General features: G+C 39.9%; 1 protein-coding gene across 2 annotated transcripts in view; it reads right to left on the reverse strand.

Moving 5' to 3' along the window:
- Positions 1-334: 334 nt before the first annotated feature.
- BZW2 (basic leucine zipper and W2 domains 2) overlaps positions 335-21543 on the reverse strand; it is a 58117-nt gene continuing 36908 nt past the window's right edge. For both annotated transcript variants that reach the window (XM_039549484.1, XM_039549485.1), the window contains exons 6-12: positions 20273-20408; positions 16251-16360; positions 14265-14435; positions 13684-13830; positions 8943-9081; positions 2441-2563; positions 335-791 (exon numbers count right to left, since the gene is read on the reverse strand). In XM_039549484.1, coding sequence (XP_039405418.1) covers positions 763-791; positions 2441-2563; positions 8943-9081; positions 13684-13830; positions 14265-14435; positions 16251-16360; positions 20273-20408 — 855 coding nt within the window. In that variant the 3' untranslated portion in view covers positions 335-762. The remainder of the gene's footprint in view (positions 792-2440; positions 2564-8942; positions 9082-13683; positions 13831-14264; positions 14436-16250; positions 16361-20272; positions 20409-21543) is intronic.

Below are 21543 nucleotides of genomic sequence, written 5' to 3' on the forward strand. Positions count from 1 at the left end.
TGAACTGAGCAGAGCACATTAATCTATATATAATTTGCATAAATTGTACCTGAACAATTGGGACTCCACAGATTTGTTCCTGTACATTTTCTTTAAATTAAGCAACAGAATGAATCAACATTTGCTATGGAATATGGGTAATCTGTCCAAAGCTGTATGTAAGGATGGGAATAAAGATTTGACGGTGATCCCTACACCACTTAACTACAAACACTGATTTTTTGGGGAAGAAGTATGAAAATGGTCTGTTGACATTCTTGTGTATTTTTTACTTGAAAAAATCATAAAAACTTTGGCAAGCCAGAAGTTTACATACACACTAATATCACAAAACTAAGATATAAAAGCCATTTATTCAAAAAAATGTGGTGGTGTCAAATCACATACACAAGCCAATATTGAGCTACAAACACAGACCAAACAGTTCTATAAACAGAAATTGGAGTGTTCATATACCATAGTACCTGAAAAAGACCGTTAATAAAAAGGAGTCCATAAGTATTTCATTTCACTTTTTCTATATGGCTCCTTGCTGAATGTCTTTGCCTAAGTTAGTGTACAATGAGCCAGAGGTAGAGTCCCAAGTAAAGCATCTAATGCCTCAGGGCTCCATTAAAAACCTTTATTCTTCTAAACAAAAGGAAAGTCTAGTCTATAGTTTTCTGTATGACACTGAAGTAAAGCCTCTTTGCTTGAACAGTACGGCATTCCCAAGCGCATTTGGCATTAACCTAGATTGAGACTGTGCTTTGTGGAACCACCTCAGTTCTCCTCCCCTTCAGACTCCGACTCTAGAAGAGAAGAAAGTAAAACACTTCATGTAGGTTGCACAAGGACACTGACATGAGTAATTCTTTAAAAATAACAGGATATCCTTCCAAAATGAAAATGAACTTTTCCCCACACCTAGTAGTTCCTAGGAAAGGTTGGCAGATAAAACAGAGCAAACAAGAAGGAAACACACAGCTTCAGGAGATGAAGGTTTGCTCTGCTGTCCTCCATGGTGGAGCTCTTCACTTACACATCTGTCACTAAAATCTTCACCACGTTGCTATGAGTGATTCTGGTCCTCATCTACAGAGCCACACAATGTGTACCTGAGCTGAGTTTAATAAAGGCTCAGCATTAGTTGCTCACTCTTCTAATCTCTAAGAGTAGCCTGTACTGCTCTCATCCAGGAAGCACCCTTAAAACTATTTGCTCTGCAAATATCAATCGACATCACCATCCAGCCTATCTAGAAAGTAGTGTTACCCTACAGGAGGTATGAAACCTGTACAAACCAAATTTTTAAATGATTTTTATAGTGTAAGATAAAGTTCATTTAGTAACAGAAGCAGAAGAAGTAGAAGTAACTTAAAAGCAGGAATACACATGCTGGTTTTGTAACCTAAAGCTACTTTGCATCGTATTGTATTTCTGTGTTCACCTGACAGGAAAGGGCTCACTGCCAACAAATATTACACTGTAGGTCGGATTTCTGAGAGCAAACACGGTCTGCGTTTTCTTACAGAAACATTTTGTCTCTGTTTGTACTGGACATTGTAATTCAGGACACCTGGCAGAGGGGACATGCAGGAAAGGATAAAAATAAAGAGCAGCGGAAGCATACAAGCAGAAAATTAAAAGGGGAAAAAAAAAAGCTTAATTAGACCAAGCTTGCCCACCCAAAATCTCAAGTGTGAAAGCAGCTGCCATTTTTATGCTACTACCTGAACATGTGAATTGCTGCTAAGTTTTATCTGTTCCTTGTCATTACTACATGTTCCCTCCAAGTTTATAAAACTTATTTTATTAAACAGATGCAAAAGAACACTAATAATTTTATCCCTATCTATTACACATAGATTTATCTTCCCAACTGATGAGGAATTCTTTTTCCAGGCAAAAAGAAGATAATTTGCTTATTCAGTACAAGTATTTTCCTATGAAGAACGTGAGGAAAACCAAGTTAGGGACTAAAGAAACTAGTTCCCCTTCTAAATAACCATTTTAAAGCAGCAAATAGAGACCACATAATCTTAGCCTGACCATTCACCTAAACCCAGTTTCAAGAGCAAGGGCACAGGCAAGCTCATGCTATGTGCCATTAAACATGATAATAGCAGAAAAGGCACTGAGACAGAAAACTTTGGCTGCATGTGCTTGCACCAAGGTACTTTACGCTGTCATCAGTGCAGAGTTCCTCCCTGCAGAAGCTAAAAGAGCTTATCTATAGACAAGTGGTACCCAATGAAAAAAAGACTTCACAGGGACACCATAATCACTAAAAAAGCAGCAAGTGTTGTTAGGCTTAGGCATGCCCGGAAACAACGGGGACAGTTATGCCTGCTGTTTTGTATTTCAAGTCCTGAATACTTCATATCCTGGTACAACAGTGGAAAAAAAAAAAATTTTGTTTTGCAAAGAGACTACCATAGCTCTTCAAATGAACCCATACCTTCTTCAGCGTTTTGCAGCCACTCCACAAATTTCTTCATCTGGTCAAGAAAAACACTTTTGCCTTTAGCAACATGTGCTTCTTTATACCACTTGAGGATAGCTTCTTCACTCAGAACATCAGCTGAAATACAGATCAGTGTTTGTAAAAAATAAAATTTACTTTTTAGAGATTAGCAGATTTCGAACATGAGAGGAGAAAGATTTTTAAAAGGCAGCATAAAGTTAATATGATTGTAGTGGAACAAGCTTTGCATGATCTATATTAGGCTACAAATGCAGAATATTCGATACATATAATGGGTTCCAGATGCAATAAAACATGTAATGTATTAGGATTAAAATAAAGTATCAAATATTGTGCTTCCATCAAGAAGAGTTCTCTATTCATCTGTTTTAAATACACCACATAAGATGGCTGGATAAAAAGAAATATAATTATCAGCTTGCACAGCTTGGAAGTTACCACAATAAGAATTGCCATGCTTTTTCTTGCTGTTGTATCACAGAATGCATGGTTCTAGAAATCTAAAGTGACAGATACCTCCTGACTGAACACTTAAGAGACAGCCAGTAGGGATTTTTTGCAATCATTTTCCCCTAAAGGTTTTATATTGTTTTTAACTAGTAAGTTTTAAGGTCACTATTCAGACCACCCGTTTTAAGGGATTGGCTTGCATGGACAGCACAGCTAACATTTTTATGTCAAGCATCAGGAACAAAATAGCTGTCAGTAAGGATGTGAGGCTGAGTGCAATTCAGAATAAAGAAATACTGATAAATAGCAAGGACACTTATTGTTACCAACATACGCAAATTTAGGTCTAGCAACAGACCTCTAGCCCCCGGACAAAGCTCCTGTGATCCAGCCAAGCCAAGTATCTCAGTAATTGATGGCTGTGGAGGCAAAATCTGGAACCCACGATGGCATTTTGGCAGTTACGTAATGCAAGAGGCAAGAACAAACAACAACATCAACAACAAAAAAATCAAACTGTATTTGTTCTATAAAAAGACTAAAGACAGCTTTCTACACCTCATTAAAATTTCTATTCTTTTTGTCTTTAAACAAACTACCCTCCCTGCTCTACAAAATCAACACATTTATGTACTTCACTGCTTCCCTGAGCTTCTTGGTGCTGTCCCACCCACTGGGTATTTGCTTGCCAAAGCACCGACCCCAACCATCACCTTCTGCTTCAGCCTAAAGTTAGAGCAGATGTGGCAGGGAAGGGAAGAAGACAAACTGAAATAAATGACACTAAAACCCCAAGCATCTGATCAAATGAGACAGAGGAGGCACATTTCACATATGCTGTTGAATAATAAACAGATGGAAGCAACCAGGGATACGTTTGAACTTAAAACTATTCCAAGACATTAAACAGTAACTGAATATGAAATCTCCCTGAAAATTAGGAATTTACTAAGTGTGTGTGACTGGAAATTACCTTGTCTCTCAGGCACTTTTCCAAAATAAAACGTCTTCTGCAGTTTTCTGCAGCTGACAGTAATGCTGAGAAAATGCAGGGAAAACAGGACTGAGCTGGCTCTAGGCTTTTTTCTGTAAATACAAATTGTCCTCAGTGAACCTACGAGTGGCACACAAAGCCACAGTCTTCCTGAAATCACAACCTGCCACAATGAACTTTTTCTCCAATGTTACAGAAACACTGGAGACAAGAAAGAGGTTTCAAACACGTTGCATTGAATTCTTGCTGGTAGTCCCTAAGAGCAGCTCAAAGGCATTACAGCACTTAATGAATCTGGATTTCAATTTAGCAAACCTGAAAATATTTCACATGGACTCATGAGCCTGCAGTTTAATGTAGAAGTGCATGTGAAAAGACTACATTCACTTCAGAGTCTCACACTACATCTGCAAAATTACTCAGGGTATGACACACAGAGATCAGCAAAGAAAATCAGGAGAGATTTCAGAAAAAAAAAACAACCAAAAAAACCCAAGTAGAGCAACCCCGTCCCCAGCTCAAGCTCTGGGGCACTGTGGGCATTCACAAGTATGAAGCTGCTGTATAGAAGAAAGTGCTGAAGCCCACTGCTGTATTACAGGTCACATTATGATACTGTACAAGAAAGCACCTCCAGGTAGCCCCATAGCTCAGTTCAAAAGAAATAGGACTTAAGTCTGCTTTTTTGATTTGCAGCCTGTAAGCTCAATGGTTTTGTTGCCAAAGAGGAAAGTGCAATTTCTCCCTCCCTTCCCAAAACCCCAATCTGATAAAAGCAGCATGTAATCTCTCTGTGTCCCTCAAAGATTAAAACATTCACAAGAGTGGAAGATGAAAAATTTGCCTGTATTTAACTCCATGGCAATAAACCTCCTAACCCAACAGAGAAGAACAAAATGCCCTGAACTACAAAAAGGACAACTGCAGCGCTCCTTTCATTTCTAAGAAATTTTATGTGTAATACATTCATGCCTCCAGTGCTCATAAGGGATGACATTCTCCCATCAGCACAAAGATGCTCAATTCAACAATCATGCAGGATAGGGTGTAGTTAGTCATACCTCTAAAGTTGCTTTGAAGCAGTGGGAAGGGAAAATGGAAGGAGGATGAAGAGAATGACTCATTTTGTATATATATAGTTATTCCTCATTAAAGTTGATTACAGATATATTTTAACGGCTGAAGCTGAACACTGTGGTTTGTGGGCGTGTGCACATCATTTCCACTGCACTCCCAGGTGATGTCAGCCCCAGAGAGCTGCTTTTCCTGCAGGTGCAGCCAACTGCCACTCAAACCACCCACAGCCAGAGCCTCCAGGGACGTCCCTCATGAAAGGGAGAAGCTGCAGAGCAGAGAGACTGAACAGCCCAGTCTCTTTTCTTCAGGGTTAACTGGAAAGTTACTTGAAGTTCAGGTCTCAGCTTTGCACTCAATCACCCAGTTCAAATGAATTTCTGCTTTTAACTTAAACCACATAGCCATGGGCAGTAGAGGGAAAAGCACACCCTGGCAGCTGCCAACACAGTCAATCAATCTGAAAAATTCAACTCTATTGCAGCTAACTCAGCTGGGAGAACAGAGCCTTCAGGCAAGGGTTCTTTCAATGCAAGGAATGTCACCCACAGTACAGTTAAGGCCTTTCTGGTTTGTTCTGGGCTTTTCCCAGGAAAATTTTGCATCAAGTACCAAAAAAAAGTACTTGAATAATGAAGAATTGTGATCCATCAAAAAATGAAACCCCTGTATGAAGTGGAACTTGAAGATTCCATTCTTCTAAGTGCAGTATTCCTGCTGAGTTTGAGAACCTCAGTCAGTCTGCATCATTTGGTTACTGTATCTCTGTACTGCAAAAGAGTATCTCTGAAGCCTAATTATACCTCAAACCAGAGCCCTACTTCACGTGTACTTGTGATCAGTTATTCCTTTTTGTATTTTGTAAATGCTGTCCTGAATTCTAATGAAAAAGTACACAGAGGCTTTGTGTTTGCTGTTCAAAGGGTGAAATTCTGATCCTCATGAAAGGAATGATTTTTAATTTCAACGGTGTCAAGATTTCATATTTGAAATTTCAAGGATGGACCCAAAAGAAAGGGGATCAACAGGTGAATATGATATATAGCATGTAATCCAGTACCAATAGTGCTTATTTTACCAACAGTTAAGGGACAGACTGCAATACAGAAGGAACGAACAAACAACATACACCTTACAATGTAAGCAAGGAGACTGGCAAACTAACTGAGTGCCCACTCAGAATTCAGCTGCAACTGACTTTTAGATCTTGGTCAAAATGCAGCTGGCAGATTAACAATTGTACTGGCTTTAAGTGAAAACCAGAGAAGCAACATCATACCCAGGGGTCAGTACAGAACTGGACAGCTTACTTTTCTCTATACTGTCTCAGAAACACAAGAGTAGAGTAATAATAATAAAAATAATAACAATAACAACAACAACAACAATAATAATAATGATGTCAACAAGCTTTAACCAACTACAGAACTGCTTTTGAAAATTACACCTGCAAGGTGGTAAGAAGCTGCTGCTACGTAAGGGAAAATAGGGCTTGGATTTACATTGGGGAAAAAGTGGATGCTCCTTCTTGTTTAGAGACAGAATAATAAATTAAAAAATCAACACCACAGGCTTTCAAGATCTTCTAGGTGCTAATGAGCCCCAGCTGTCAACATGTTTCAGTATTTCCAGGTAATTCACAGGAAAGTAATCCAAGGGCTATTTTATGATGGAAATATGGAAAGCATTTAGATGCAAGATGTTGGACATGCTGATGAGAGTAGTCATAGAACTAAATTAGTCAAAGTGTGACTGGCATTAGGTGCCTATCATCACTGCTGACTATTTTTATGCCCAGGAAGAACTCCCTCACAATGAGTAACAAGCAACAAACTGTCCACATTCATGCTGGTACAAAGCTGCATTTCTGTCTGCCCATTCACAGATACTCAAGATACCTTTATTTGTCACTAGATGAAGTTCATTAGGGACCCTGAAACCTCTCTGGATCTTGTGCATGTTACACTTAAGAACAACAGAAAGGGGAACAAGGGTGTCTGCTGTTCCCTCACCACTGGCACAGCCAGTAACAGCTTTAGGGGGCTTTTTTCCTTGGCTGTGAGGAAACAGAAGATATGCGGTCTTTGACAAGTTATTTAAATAAAGTATACATCTCTAAAAAGACTTGATGGCTCATTTTTAGTGGATAGATATGAACTGGGGGAAGGAGAGGATGAAATCTACCAGCACTGAAGCAAAGAAGAGGCAGGCAGCATGGCACTGCACAAGCCACACCATGAGACACTAAAGCTCAATAGAGTCATGTGGAAGAAACAGGAATTGAAGGCCTAGTGCTCCCACAATCTCCCCTGGTTGACAAAATACCATGTCCTCACCTAATGGACACTGTTTAACTCCAAAGCTGCCAAAACCAGATGGAGCTGATGCTCTCTGTGTCCAGCACCCAGAAGGGCCCTGTGGCAATGGCTGCAAGGTCAGGCGAGCAGTGCCAGCAGGCAGCAGGTCTGTCAAACAGGGCAGATCCAGCTTCAGCCTAAACGGGGCCAGGAAGGGCTGGCAGCTGTGCTGCCGCCTGACTGCATCAGACAGCAGAGAGGCAGGTGCTGCAGCACGCCTGTCCCAGATATTCCAAGCAGGAATACAGGCACAGCACATATTGGACAGGCCATATGGTAGCTCTAAACACTCCTCTAGACATCATGTCAATCCTGAACAGAATTGTGGCACCTGTAGTGCTGAGGCTGAAGTCTTCTCAGACCTCCAAACAAGCCTGCCCAAGTAATCTCCAGAGTCAGAACAACAGCATGTGGGGTGAGCAGAGTAGATGGGAACTGGGTTCTTCTTCAAGCATGTTAATATACAACTCAGTGATTTATTTTCTTTTTAATTTTTAAATGCTTCGGAAAGTCAAGGTTGCTCTTGCAGGCTAATACAGGAATGAATCTACAAAAATTCTGAAGTCAATCCTACACAAGACTATTTCTGGTTTAACCATCACTTACACTCTGAGTGCACAGCAATTACGCCTCTCATTCATCATGTCCGAAGCAAATGTTCTTTTCCAAAGAAAATTGAATCAAGTGATTGCTGCAGCTTGCAGCTTAAAGCTTTTCTACAGTCATTAATAGTATTTACAAATTGTAGAATTTGAGGGCAGAAGGACAAGGTGCATTGCTTTTCATTTATCATTGAGGCCACACTATACTGACAGAAGGATAGAAATAAATCCACAATTCACTTCCTTCTGCCTTCTGAAACCATGAAATTATTTTAACAGCTGGAACTCATTTGCCTTGAACATGTACCTGGACTCAACTGGGTGAACAAAGATCAACATTAGGTTTCTACTCCTGCTGATTTTTCTCCTCTAACTATTTATAGCAAGAACGTCACAACAAACTGTTTCGCACCCACCCATCACATGCAGTGCAAGACCATTAGTCTCTATGACAACCTGATCAGAATAAACTTGTGAAGAAGTCAATTTCACAATAATAAAAATGAAATCCATCAAAACTATAGCACCTGCAAAAAATTGGAAGGTAAAGAAGAATAAGGAAAGCTCCTTCTGGCAGGGAGTGAGTCAAAAAACCCCCAACTCCAAACCCCTCAAAAATCTTCCTGCTAAGAGGGTTTACACTTTCAAGGCTTCTTAAAACCAAGCTCTGATATACTTTTGAAATCTGCCAGAAATTTATAGAAATGCCTCCCTAGAACTGGTTTTCTACAAGGACTAAACTGCACTTGAACTGAATGGACAGTACTTGATCCTGCTCACGCTTCTTGAACATGGGATGAAAGCAACAGAGGGAGAGAAGGGATTGTTTTGGCTTTCTCTGCAGTCACACGCTCCTTTGAACTATCAAAGCACAAAGTTTTCCAGATTTCAATGGCAATACAGCCTTCTCATATGCACTACCTGGTGAAACATCATAGGTGAGTGGCTGGCACTGAGAATCCAAGAACAGAATACAACAGTGGATTATACACATTTACCTTTATAAAAGAGTACCACTATCTTCTGAAAGGCTTTCATGAAGTGGATGTTGTCATAACAGTACTCCTGTACCTTCTGGAGAAGGATCAACTCTGACTGGCCTTGAGTGCTGAACACAGCAAGGAGGGGGGCATATTGCTGAAAGGAAGAGAGGGTAAAAAACAAAATGCATGTCAGTACTCTTAAAATAAAAATAAACTTTTTAGAACAAACATCATGAATTTCATCCCTGAAAATGTTTCACTGAAACCTTAGATTTACTTGCATCCTGCATTTTCTTAAACACATACAATGCATATACACAAATATCCATGATTTTTTGTAGCATGTCCTGCATGCTGTAAACTAAAATTCAGTACCACTTAGTTACTGAATTCTGTAAAATAAATTTATAAAGCCCACAATCCAGCAGTACTGCTGTCATACATTTCACATGGCAGCATTCTGTTCATTCAGGAGTGATACTTTACAGATGTTCATAATGTAAGACATCCCAGGATGAAGTACATGAAAAAAATATCTCTAGCTTCACAGGGGTTTTAGAAGTCCCAGGAAACTGAAATAAAGTAAATTATTCCAAGTTAACTGTGATCAGCTGTCCTTATTTTTTCTCATTACCACGATCAAGAGTACCATGACACCCTTTTCTCTGGTAAACAGCAACATTTTCCAAGCACAGTATTAACTGCTAATGTTACTCAGACAGACAGTAGTGGTACATTTCATTATCTTTTCCTGGAGTTTATTAATATAATAAAAACAAAGCAAAAACTTATTGTTATGCAATTTTCCCCTCCTATTTCAGATCTTGAAACTAAAAATTACACTGAAAGACCGTATCTTTCCTTAAAAGCTAGTGTTTATATCCATATCTCTCAAATTTCCTGTCATCTTAGCCTGTGATGAGTCCAGCTAAGACTGCCATCTTAAATTTAAGCTAATATTAAGAGCATTTTTCAGAGATGAAGTCAAATTACCTTTGATCTTCAGAAACCCTAGCCAAATATACATTGTATGTTACTATTTCATCTGCTCTTACACTAAACAGCTCAGCCTTTCTTCCTAGTTTTCAGTAACCCCCAGTTTGGCATTCTCCAGCTGCATTTGCAATGGCCTGATATCACAGAGTTCTGGTCTGAGTGACCAGGGCTGCTGCTGGTCTTGGTCAGGTGACAAACCACCCATCACCCACAGCACTGAAGGGCATGTTTAAAAGTACATGCACCTCAGCATCTCTCTGCAAGGGGCTAAACCCTGACGGTTTTACCCAATATGATCCATGGAAATAACTACCAAAATACATGAAAATCAACTGAAATTTGAAAGGTTGTCCCAAAACGTGTTTTAGAATAATTATCAGCTATTTCAGAAAAAGAGAGCACAAAACCACAATAGCAACGAGCAGCTCAGCAGGCTGATGCTACTTAGCACTTTTGGAAGAAACTCCCTTAAAATGGCTAGGTATAGCTAACACCAGAGGCCAAGTTTTTCCACTTCTGGCAGGTGTAGCCACATCTTTAGAAACAATGTCAGTGCTTTGGTAAGAGCACTGAAAAACCTGTGCAGGCTGTGAGTAGCTCTTTTTCCTTTTTTAGCCCTTGTAGCATGGAGCTGGTATCTAGGCAAGTTGCAGGGAGGCAGGGCAATATACAGTGCAGTTGGTTTATTTAACAGCCTCAGCAGAACTCACCCCCATCCATATGTTTGTGAAGTGCTGCTGTGCTGCTGTCTACAAACATTAAGTAACTTCTAACAAAAATCCTAGGTTTTCAGTTTGGAAGTAAATTATCTTCATTTTGCCACATCTGACTCTATTCCCTTCACATTCCTCCCTCATTTCTCAACTGGTACAGGCGCACAGTTATGAGTTTCACAAGTGTCTAACTGACTAAGGAACCTTCTTCTGAAAGGTGGCTGAGCAAGTGGCATTATTTTCCATTTGCATCATGTTAGGGAGCAGGGGGTCAGCACCCACACTGCTGTGAAGCTCTCCAGAGCCTTGCCTCCAGTGAGAATTGTCCGGAAGATTCTCCCCACCCATGGAGAACATCTCTTCTCTGCATTGGAGGTGGCCTAGGCACTAAGCCCCAGTGTCACAGTGAGGTTACTGGGACGAGGAGGAGCTTATTCTGTGAGATTCAGGGTTGAACAGCTTGCCCTGTCTCCTCCTGAGGTCACCTCCTGCTGGTCCTGCCATATGGATGGCACACATGACTTTTACTGCACTGCCCGAGTATTCTGGTTCATGGCTGCCTGCCTCATCCTTGTCATTAGGTAGCCACCCATCCTTTTTAAGATCTGTAAACTAGGTCGATACTCTGTATTTTGACACGTCTTTCCAGGGGTGCCTTGTGTACAACTTACTGAAAGAATCTGGTAAGTTAGAGACCGGTACTCAGGTGTCAAAGCTCTGGCAATGTGCTTTGTGAAAGTTACCTGCCAGCTAGAGCCATACAAGAATAAATCCCACCATGTGACACATCACACATCAATTATGTATTTATACACATCCCAATCACACCACCAGGTCAAAGCAACTCCCTGACTGTTTCCTGGCACATTGAGACATAGGAGGGCACAGAACTAAGCTCTCTATCACCCTAACACTGCTAATCCAGTTTCTGGAGTTGGCTCATACACTGAGGTAGCTGAGAGCCCAAAGAGAAGGATCCAAGATCTGTCTCCACCTGTCCAAAGAGGAAGGATGGGAAAAATGCTGTTTCATTTTTGAGCACTGAACTGTAAAGAAGCAGCTATCAAAGTCTAAATTTCTATTTCTATTGCTTCTATTAAAATCTTACCTCTAAGTGCAAATAGTAAATACGCCATACAAATTTGTGCTCTTTTAGAAAGTGTATGTAGCTAGAAAGATGCCTATCTTATATAGGCAAAATGCCTTACCTAATTTCAGTGGGGACACATATATAGCTGATGGCTTGGATCAGTGAGATACATAGGACTAAACATCCAGTCAACAGTATTTGTACAAAGCCAGCTATGTTTCTCTTTTCCCAGTGTTCAAATATTCAATAAAGTGTTTGTTAATTTGCCCTGCAGTACTAGACAATAAATCTAAGTGGATACTTTGTTACAACTCAAAGAGAGATAATCAAATTTTACATCAAAAGAACAAGAAAAACAATGTCTCGCCCCCCTCTGGAAACTATCTTGTCTTTCTACTGCTATTTGAGCCACTTGAGAAAACTTGAAGGCATTCAGTCTTACCATCAAAGACTACACAATATCCCAAACAACTGCATTTCTAGGATTACCGACTGGGAAACGGAATTCAGACAAAAGGACAGCAGCAGTAGGAGCTAAACCAACATGGGAACACCCAACCATGGAGAGACATCCAATATGAAGAAAGATCTATTTTACCATAAAAAATAAAGCCCAGACTGCTTCTGTTCCAAGGCAAACCTTTGAAGCCCTGGCTATGAGTTAGTATTCTTCTAGTCATAAGTTACCTGTTTCAAAGGACTAAGTCTGCTGAAAAGCCTCTGCCTCTGGTCTCAGATCCAGTGTCTTGCACTGCACAATTACTTCAGGAATACCAATGATGGCAGTGATTTGATGCCTCTGCACTGGTTTGGGGTTTCTTTTCTATCCCAAGGTCTTGAGAGTTTTGTACCAACATGCAATGGTGGTACTGCAGTATTGCAGCCTGTCTTTCTATGTATTCAGTTCCCTCATCCTCAAGGACAGTAGCTGGATCAGAGAGTAGCCACACTGTATGTACACACAGTCCCAAGCCAGCTCCTGGCGTATCACTTGACAAGTTGCTGAGTGTGGATGCTAGCAAGGGCTAGCAGAGGAACTTTCCTGTGAAACTTTTCTTTCTCATAAGAAAGCAGGTAGAGAAATCCAGCTTCTCACAGCTTCTCTGTGAAAGCTTTCATTCTCATGAGAACTGTATGGGCAACAGTTTGTAAGAATGCAAACCATTTCTGCACCTGCAGGTTGTTGTGAGACAGTGGAATTGTTTTCAGTCTTGTGAGAATAATATTTGGAAATGGGTGTCTTACTGCTCAACCTATCACCCCGGCAGGTGGTGGGTCAATAGGCCAATCATGTAATTTCTCTGTTGTGAACCATGCTATAAAGGTTATGGGTGATTAAATGAGGTCCCTTTGGCCATACTTTGCAACCTGGACTTGTGTGGTGACTCGCCGCTCTCTGGGGAATAACAGTGACAGCTGAATATCCAGCTCCCACAGCCGACATCGGCAATAACCGATCCACAGATTCTGGCCTCACATCCTGCCTGGATCTAACCAGCTCTCTGCAAAGCCAGCGCAGGTGCCGCCCCACCATGCTCCCAAAATGCCTTTGCTTCTGGCAAAGACATTGCAAAGGCAGTTCCTGCAGGCTTACTAGTCAGATTTACTAGTCAGGTCTGAACAGGCTGAGTCCCAGCAGTTGCTTAGCCCTGTCCCCAGTGCAAGGAGCCTCTCAGGACCCGGCACCCTGGGAAAGCACAAGGGGGAGGTGCTCAGGCTGGGACCACCTTGGCTTGCCCTGGCTCTCTGCACTGTGGGGCTCAGGGCACTCAATGATCTGAACTATCTCAGTTTTGCATCCATTTGCCTGATGTCAGACTATACAAAACACTTAGTATGCTCAGCATCAGCCTTCAAAAATTTAAATATCCTGGATTTAAACAGGTAAAAACTTGACAGCCAAAGAATTTATTCTGTGAATTCACAGCTTCCTATTCCTTTTCACCCATGCACACACCTTTAGATGTTTGAGGGCCTGCTCTGCAACCAGCTCTTCCTTCTTGTTCCATTCCACAGCATTCATGACACAGGTCCACAGGAGACCAATCACTGCTGGCTCTGGCAGCTCATTTCTTTTCATTTCCTCTTTTACATAAAGCACTACCTGGAGAAGGAAAAAAGGGAGATGAGATTTCCAATGAACCAGAAACTATGCTGACTTTCCAAATACTTGTAGTCATTTACAACTAACACCACAGTGTAGAAGTATTAAGAAACAGAATTAGAACAAGAATAATAAAAAGGAAGTATTTGGCATGTTTTTATTTAGAGACATTACTATAACTTGACTACAGGTTTTGTCCCTCCCCTCCAACCTAACATTTTATGCAATTAAAGGAAATACATTCTCAAGCATAAATGAAGGAAACCCCCCCACACCCCACAGACATCTGCACTTGTAAATCCAGATGATATTTGGTTGCTTTAGTCTTAAACACAGAGCAAAAAACAGAAGAAATCTGTTGCTCTCTACCAAATCTTAATTTAAGCCTTTGATTGTGATTATATAAACAAAAAGTTGTAAAAAACCACTTTTACCTCTTTAATTGGGCATTCCTGAGACAGACGTTCTTGTAGTTCTTTTTGAAGTTCTTTACGAGTCCCCAGTGACTGCTGAACTCTGAGGAAATCTGAGAGTTCTTTTAGACCTGCTTCAGTAAAATACTTGGCAAAATGGTCCACATTCTGCCGGTTGGCTGGAAATAGTTCCTAAAAAGACAGGAATGCTCTCTGTTAAATAACCAACTTTGACTCTTGACAGAATGGAAAGAACATTTTTTAAGAATAAACAGTGGGAATAACCTGTCACTTCACTTAAAACACTGCTTGTATCCACACTGGAAAAGTCAACAGTTCATTGATATAGCAGTGTTTCACTGTAGTGGAGGGAAAAAATGATGTCCAGTTATGGAAATAAGCTAGCACCCACTCCATGTGAAGTGCATGTACTTATGAATAGCCATGAGCTGAACACATTGCTCAAAACAGTCCTCACACATTGCTCAAAACACTTTTTCTAGATTCCAAGAGTCTTGTAGGGAAAGTAGAAAGGAATAGATGGCAAAGCCACTACAGGCAAAGCACATTTATCATGCCCTCCCAGCACATGTACACATTTATCTCTTAATAAAAATACATTCAAGAATACATTAAGTGGCCCAGGCACCCTGGCCTACCATTAATGAATCATTTAACAAAAATCACAAAATCCACTATGTACAGTTAACATTAACTCCTGTGGGCATTTCTAATTTAAAGACACTGTCAATTTATGAAAGTCCAGCTACTTAGAAAAGTTAAAATTATTCTTAAAAATTACTATAGCAAATGCCCCATCTTGGAAAGCATTCAATGGCATTTGCTTACCATCCATTCTTGGTGTCTTAACAATGATCTGTGGGATGGACAGCACTTTTTTTTAACAAAGAAGCTAGAGACTCTCCATCTGTTTACTTACTGACTAATGAGATTAAGAAGAAATTTTCATGAAGGCATCTTTGCTAGGCCACATCATCTGATACTTTACAGTTGTTTAATAGAGCAGAGTAATGAGAGCCAACAGCTGAAAGTTTAAGTCAGTCAAGCTTGAAATATAAATAAGATGCAGTTTTCTTCCCCCCCCCCCCCCGCCCCGCCCCCCATAAACAGCCCATTTCCCAGCCTAATGGCAAATTATTTACGACTTGGACACTTAAAATCAAGTACAAATTGAAGAGATGGAGGGGAGTGGGAGGCTGCTTCACTTTTGAAAGATACTTGCTTAATTATATATTATTGAGGTAGAAACAGAAAACACTGCTGAGTCTCCAGGCAGTGTGACACAGGATGTGTATTTGACTGGATTATCACAGCAGCAATCTTTCTGACGACTAGAAAACCCCAAATGATCTTCAGAAAGACACTGGGAAAAAAAGGCACATGAAATTGCTACATATTCATATATTCTCTGAATACCTTGCTACAAATTCAGAACACAGGTTTTGAGTCCTAAGGCTGAAAGCCTTCCTGCACTGCACCTACTACGTCTGCTGTCACCACTGCAGGACCATTTATGCTACCTAGACGGCTACTGCTGCAGAAAGTTGCTTACTACTCATTCACTACACTAAACACTTCAGAAACTTACATTCTAATCATAACTACTTATAGTTTACATATTATTTACAAAAGGAAAACGTTTTAAGAAATAGAACTTCTCATGCCCATTTGCTGGTATGTTTTGTTAGCAGTGGTTAGGAAAAAACCCCATTTACTTAATTCCCAAGCCCCATATATATAGTCTCTCAGAAGGCATCTGACTATAGGAAAAATAAGAGACAGAATGCAAAAACATGTGATTCTTAATATTCCTGAACCTGTATCAATGCTACAGCCATAACAATATTGCTGTGTTTCAAAACATTTTAGAAATGCTAACAGAGTCTGAGGGGGAGTTAACATGCTTACAGCAAACTACCATCTGTATTTCATTTCCTTCTTTTTCCCTGGGAGAGATAAGGATTATTGAAAATATACTGTACTTACTAGTAATCTCTTATCGAGGTTGGCTTTTCTTAAAGCAGAGGTAACGGAATTGGCATCTTTCTCTGCCATCCATGCTTTAAAAAGCTTTACAGCGAAGGAGGCTGCAATCCCTGTTAGAGAAAAGCACAAAACATGTTTCAGCAATTTTCAACATGAATTAGAGTTGACTGTAAGAAGTACAAGGTTACAAAAAAGTTACAAGACTATGGAATGAAAATACATTTATGACAACAGAACCAAACACGTAGAGCCGAAACATGTATTTTTTTCTTTAATGCAAAAGTAGTTTTCTGAATTATGCTAGATTGTTTGAAAATCTTTTCATTTGGTATTGCCCATCTCCATTCAGTTGTTCAAAGATTTTCTTTGCAATTATTTTTCCTACATTCACAATTCACAGACTGAGAACAATGCAAAAGGAAAAATAATGCATTAAATCAACAGGAAACAAAGGCACAAAACAATAAAGGAATCAGGAATCCGGAATAAGAACTAAAAAATGTATCTTCAAATGTTTTTTAGCAAATCCTGGAATAAGGTTAAATAAATCTGCAACTTCAAGGTGACTGACTGTACTATATCCTCCTAAGAGGCATTTAGTAGCCAGTAGTACCAGGCACAAATATTATTTTAAAGTGAAAAAATTCTTTCCTCGAGGCACAACTTAGTATTGTGTGTATTAAATCAAACGAACTCTACCTCCACTAGCTGTGGATTTCCCAGGGGAGTTAATAAACCATTAAACCCACACCTCCTATTTCCTAGAGCTGCACCACCACCACAACTGCTCCAGATTCTCCACTGCAAGCAGCAAGTGCAGGGAGCTGAAGGAAGCTGAAAGGTCTCAGAGCTGCAGCTCACCCTTGAGGAAAGTCGCCTGTTGGTCAGTTATGTTTCTCCATACTACACTCATACCACTTCAGGTATCAGGGCTACTGAAGGCACTGATAATGGTAATGCATATTGAAAAGCACGGTCCTATGCTACAGCTGGCCACTGGAGTGGGCTGTCTCACCCCCAGATAGCCCAGAAGCTCTTAGAGCTAGAGGGAACCTACTGGTGAGAAGGAGCTTCATCACTCCTAGCCACTTTATAGATAGATACTCCTTATTTTTATTTCTAGAATACTTTGACTAAATGAGTCACCAAACAAGAACAGAAGAGACTATTCCCAGACCACTGTAAAGCTCATTGACAGTCTTTACAGATCTTGACTGTTACGGCAGTTTTGGCAAACTTATTTCAGGAGCTTAGTCGTAAGACACAATCCTTAGAGAAGTACTGTATGGAACCAGGGATGTACAATGCTATACCAAGAGAGGCCTGCAAATACTTCTTTGGGCTTGTTTACATGTTGGACATGATGCTGCAATCCTAACTGCTGCAAGCTGACTAATCAAGACTCACAAAGCCAGGTCAACCAGTAGGTGACTTAGGCATAACTTCCGCCTGCAAACACACTTCAGCATATCCATGTGCTTATGTGCTCAAAATTGAATGGAATGGTCACCAAGCATTGTCCCAATACACAGATTCTAAACACTTTTTCTAGTTTTAGCTTAAAACAAGTAAGTTTTATGCCAGTATCAGTATTAGAAGGTGTGCTGGTTTTAGCTGGGGTAGAGTCATTTTTTTTCACAGTGGCTGTATGGGGCTGTATTTTGGATTTATGCTGAACACAGGGTTGATAATACAGATATGTTTTTGTTATTGCTGAGCAGGGCTTACAAAGAACCAAGACCTTTTCTGCTTTTCCGACTGCCATGCTGGCAAGCAAGGTGGGAGGAGACGCAGCCAGGACAGGTGACCCCAACTGACCACAGGGATATTCCAGACCGTATGACATCACACTTAGTATATGAAGTGGGGGGAAAAAGCATGAAGGGGGGAACACTTTAAGTGATGGCTGTTGTCTTCCTAAGTACCCATTATGTGTGATGGGGCCCTGCTCTCCTGGTGATGGCTGAACACCTGTCCATGAACTAATTCCTTGTTTTGCTTTCCTTGTGTGTGCGACTTTTGCTTTCCCCATTAAACTGTCATTATCTCAACCCACGAGTTCTCCAGCTTTTACCCTTCTCATTCTCTCCTTGATCCTGCTGGTGTGGGAGTGAGTGAGTGGCTGTGTGGGGCTTGACTGCTGGCTGGGATTACACCATGACAGAGGGAGGCTGTTCTAGAGCTTCACTACCCACATATTTTCAAACTTCTCATTTAAAGTCCAAATTTATCACTGGCTTGTTCCTATACTCTATGCACATGCTGCCACTCTTTTCCTTTAAATAACTCTTCTCTTTTTGTTTGCTTTGTTTTTTTCCCTCTTATTTGCAGTAAGTAATTTCAGCCATTTATTTTACTGACTAACCCCATTAGGTGCTCTTTGCATTTGCACTACTTTGCCAGCACAGGGGACAAGAAGGGTACACTTAACCCTGACAAGATTCCACCACCACCTAGACCTTTCTCTGCCTCTACTACAAGTATGTCAGCAATCCACGAAAGACAGTTTTGTTTTCCATCTATATATAAAATTCAGAGTAATCTCCTGTCTACACAATCTACCCTCATCTCATTTTCAGCCATTTACTACCCAATGTTACAAGTTCCATGCTGATCGACAACTCCCTCAGCTCACCTAATTGTTTCCCTGTGTATTTTAAACTCACCTGCCTGCAGCATTGTTTTTTTATAAATCAAAGAAAGCTTTGAGTTTATTCGTGTATGATCTACTTGTTTTGCCTTGCTCCATTCCCCATTTCTCAACTATCTTTGCATCTTTAATTATTCTTGCATAAAATATCTACTCCGGGACACTGAACAATCTTTCCTCAAATGCTGTTACGGATGCATTTTTAGTATATATAAACCAAGAACCAAAAGTATATGTAAGCTCTGACAAAGTTTAGGGCTCCTAGAAACATAAGTTCATAATGCAAATAAGAATTGTATTCTTAAAATGCTAAATGTAAGATATAACAATTTACATGATTTTTAAAAATTTGGGTTTTCTGATGCTTCTTGTCTTCCCATAACTAGGAAGACTTTGATTTAAGCACATTGCAGACAATCACCCTAAAAACATGGATTAGTGCTTTTGTTTGAGATTTATCCTTGTTTAATTCTGATTCCAAAAGCTGTGAGTGATGACAGAGCAAAGCTGCAGCTGTGGCTTTTATTTCTGCAGCACTTAAAAAACAAATGTAATGGTTTGCAATGGCTGCAAACGAGAACATGAAGTTAGAATAGCTTTTTTAAAATGAAAATTAGAATACATTTTAGCTAATATATAACTCTTTAATAAAACCAAAAAAAGTCATGAAACTGCTCAACACTACCAGTACATTTGCAATCATGCCAGGATAGTCACGCCAGAACTACCAGAGAAAGAAATAGTTAAGCAAGCAGTTGGAAAATCAGGACTCCAAGGTAAATGGCTACAAATATATAACAAAAATCCTTAAGAAAGTAATCTCAAAAAGGCTTAAGGCTGAAAGAACTAATTTATTCATCATATAATAAACACAGATTCATGAGAAATTGTATCAGTCACTGATCACTACTGGTGTGAAGGCAAAATGAGGGATTAATTTAGTTTTCTTCTGCAGTATCCCATTGGCCTGCATGGGATCTCTGTCCCACTTCTCACCCACGAGGTATTAGCAACACTTGAAGGAATGCCAGCACATATATCTCAGGAATACATATGCATCACACTTTTATAGTGCCACAATAATACATACATTCTACAATTCTGCATACACAAGTATGACTTCCAAAAAACCCTAAATCTTTTGGGGTTTGTTTTTGTTTTGTGGCTTTCTTCTGTCTGACTGGCCTCTTACTAGATTTCACAAAGTATGTTGGGCACTGCTGTCCGTAAATGCTTCTGCTTTAAAATACTGATTTCTGTTGTACAGTCACAAGTTTCCAACTTTCATTTTACTGCAACATATATAATATGTTGCAATAAAATACATCTCCTATGAAAGAGCTAAGATAAGAAAAAAGATATGGAAAATTACCTTCTTTGACTATATTGTCAGTGAAGAGGCTTGTTAAAATTGTAGCAGGAAGAGTCCCATTGGCTAGCAGGATGCCAGAAAGCATTGCCAGTTTTGTCTGCTCCGTCTCAGTAAAGGCTTTAAGAAACAACAGGAGCTGTGGGCCAGACAAGGAAAAAAAATATATTTGAGGCATACGTAGACAACAGGTAGAAATCAATATTAACAGTTTAATTTCTTATTTCTTGAGAAGTCTCACTACAACTTAGAGCAATCACATCAAAATCTATCCAGAAGCATGACAGTGTCATTTCACTGACCCCTTGTAATTTCACTTTCTCTAAGAACACAAGCCAGTACCTGAAGGGAGCCTACAAAAAAGATAGAGACTATTTACAAGAGTAGGTACTGACCGGAAAAGGGCGAATGGCTTCAAACTGAAAGAAAGCAGGTTTAGATTAGGTATTAGAAAGAAATCCTTTATTGTGAGGATGGCAAGGCTTTGGGATAGGCTGCCCAGGGAAGTTGTGGATATCCTACCCCTGGCAGTGTTCAAGGCCAGATTGGATGGAGCTCTGAGCCACCTGGTGTCCCTTCCCATGGCAGGGGGTTTGGAGCTAGATGGTCTTTAAAGTCCCTTCCAACACAAATCATTCTATGATTCTGTGGGGAATATGGCCTTAGATATAAAAGACCTGTCTTCTCCAAATACATGTATGTATATGTAAAGATAAAAGTACTTGCCACAGGCTTGAGACACACAGAAATTACAGGATCGGAGACAGGATCCTGCCTATTCAAATCTTCAGACTTCCAGCTAAGCCACACAGAGTTGCAATTTGATTTCTAGCTTTCAAAGACTACTGCTCATGCAAACAATAAAAGGATGGGAAAGTCTCCTGTTTTTCTTTTAGGGAAGGGAACACATCACAATTACAACAGATTTGTTACTGGCTAAAATAAGAAATATATTTCAAGTTCAGAAGTTCTTGATAAAGCTGACAAAGGATAGACAGGCACACAGGCTGATTTAAGACCTTGCCATTCTCAGTACTAATTACAAGAGAAAACAAATAGCTTGAGAAAAAATTACAAATCTCATCTTGGAAGATCAGAACTACATATACACCTTTTAATTCTAAAAATGGCAATTAAGTCTATTTTTAAAATCTTAATTTCATATATTAAAATTATTGACTTGAGAGCATACTGATGAAGTAAATGATGCCCTTTTTCCTTTACATCAGAAAAAAAAGTCATGCAAAATCAGATTTTGTCAATGGCATTACTGT

The sequence above is a fragment of the Corvus cornix genome, chromosome 2 (genome assembly GCF_000738735.6).
Source record: "Corvus cornix cornix isolate S_Up_H32 chromosome 2, ASM73873v5, whole genome shotgun sequence".
Classification (NCBI taxonomy): Eukaryota; Metazoa; Chordata; class Aves; order Passeriformes; family Corvidae; genus Corvus; species Corvus cornix.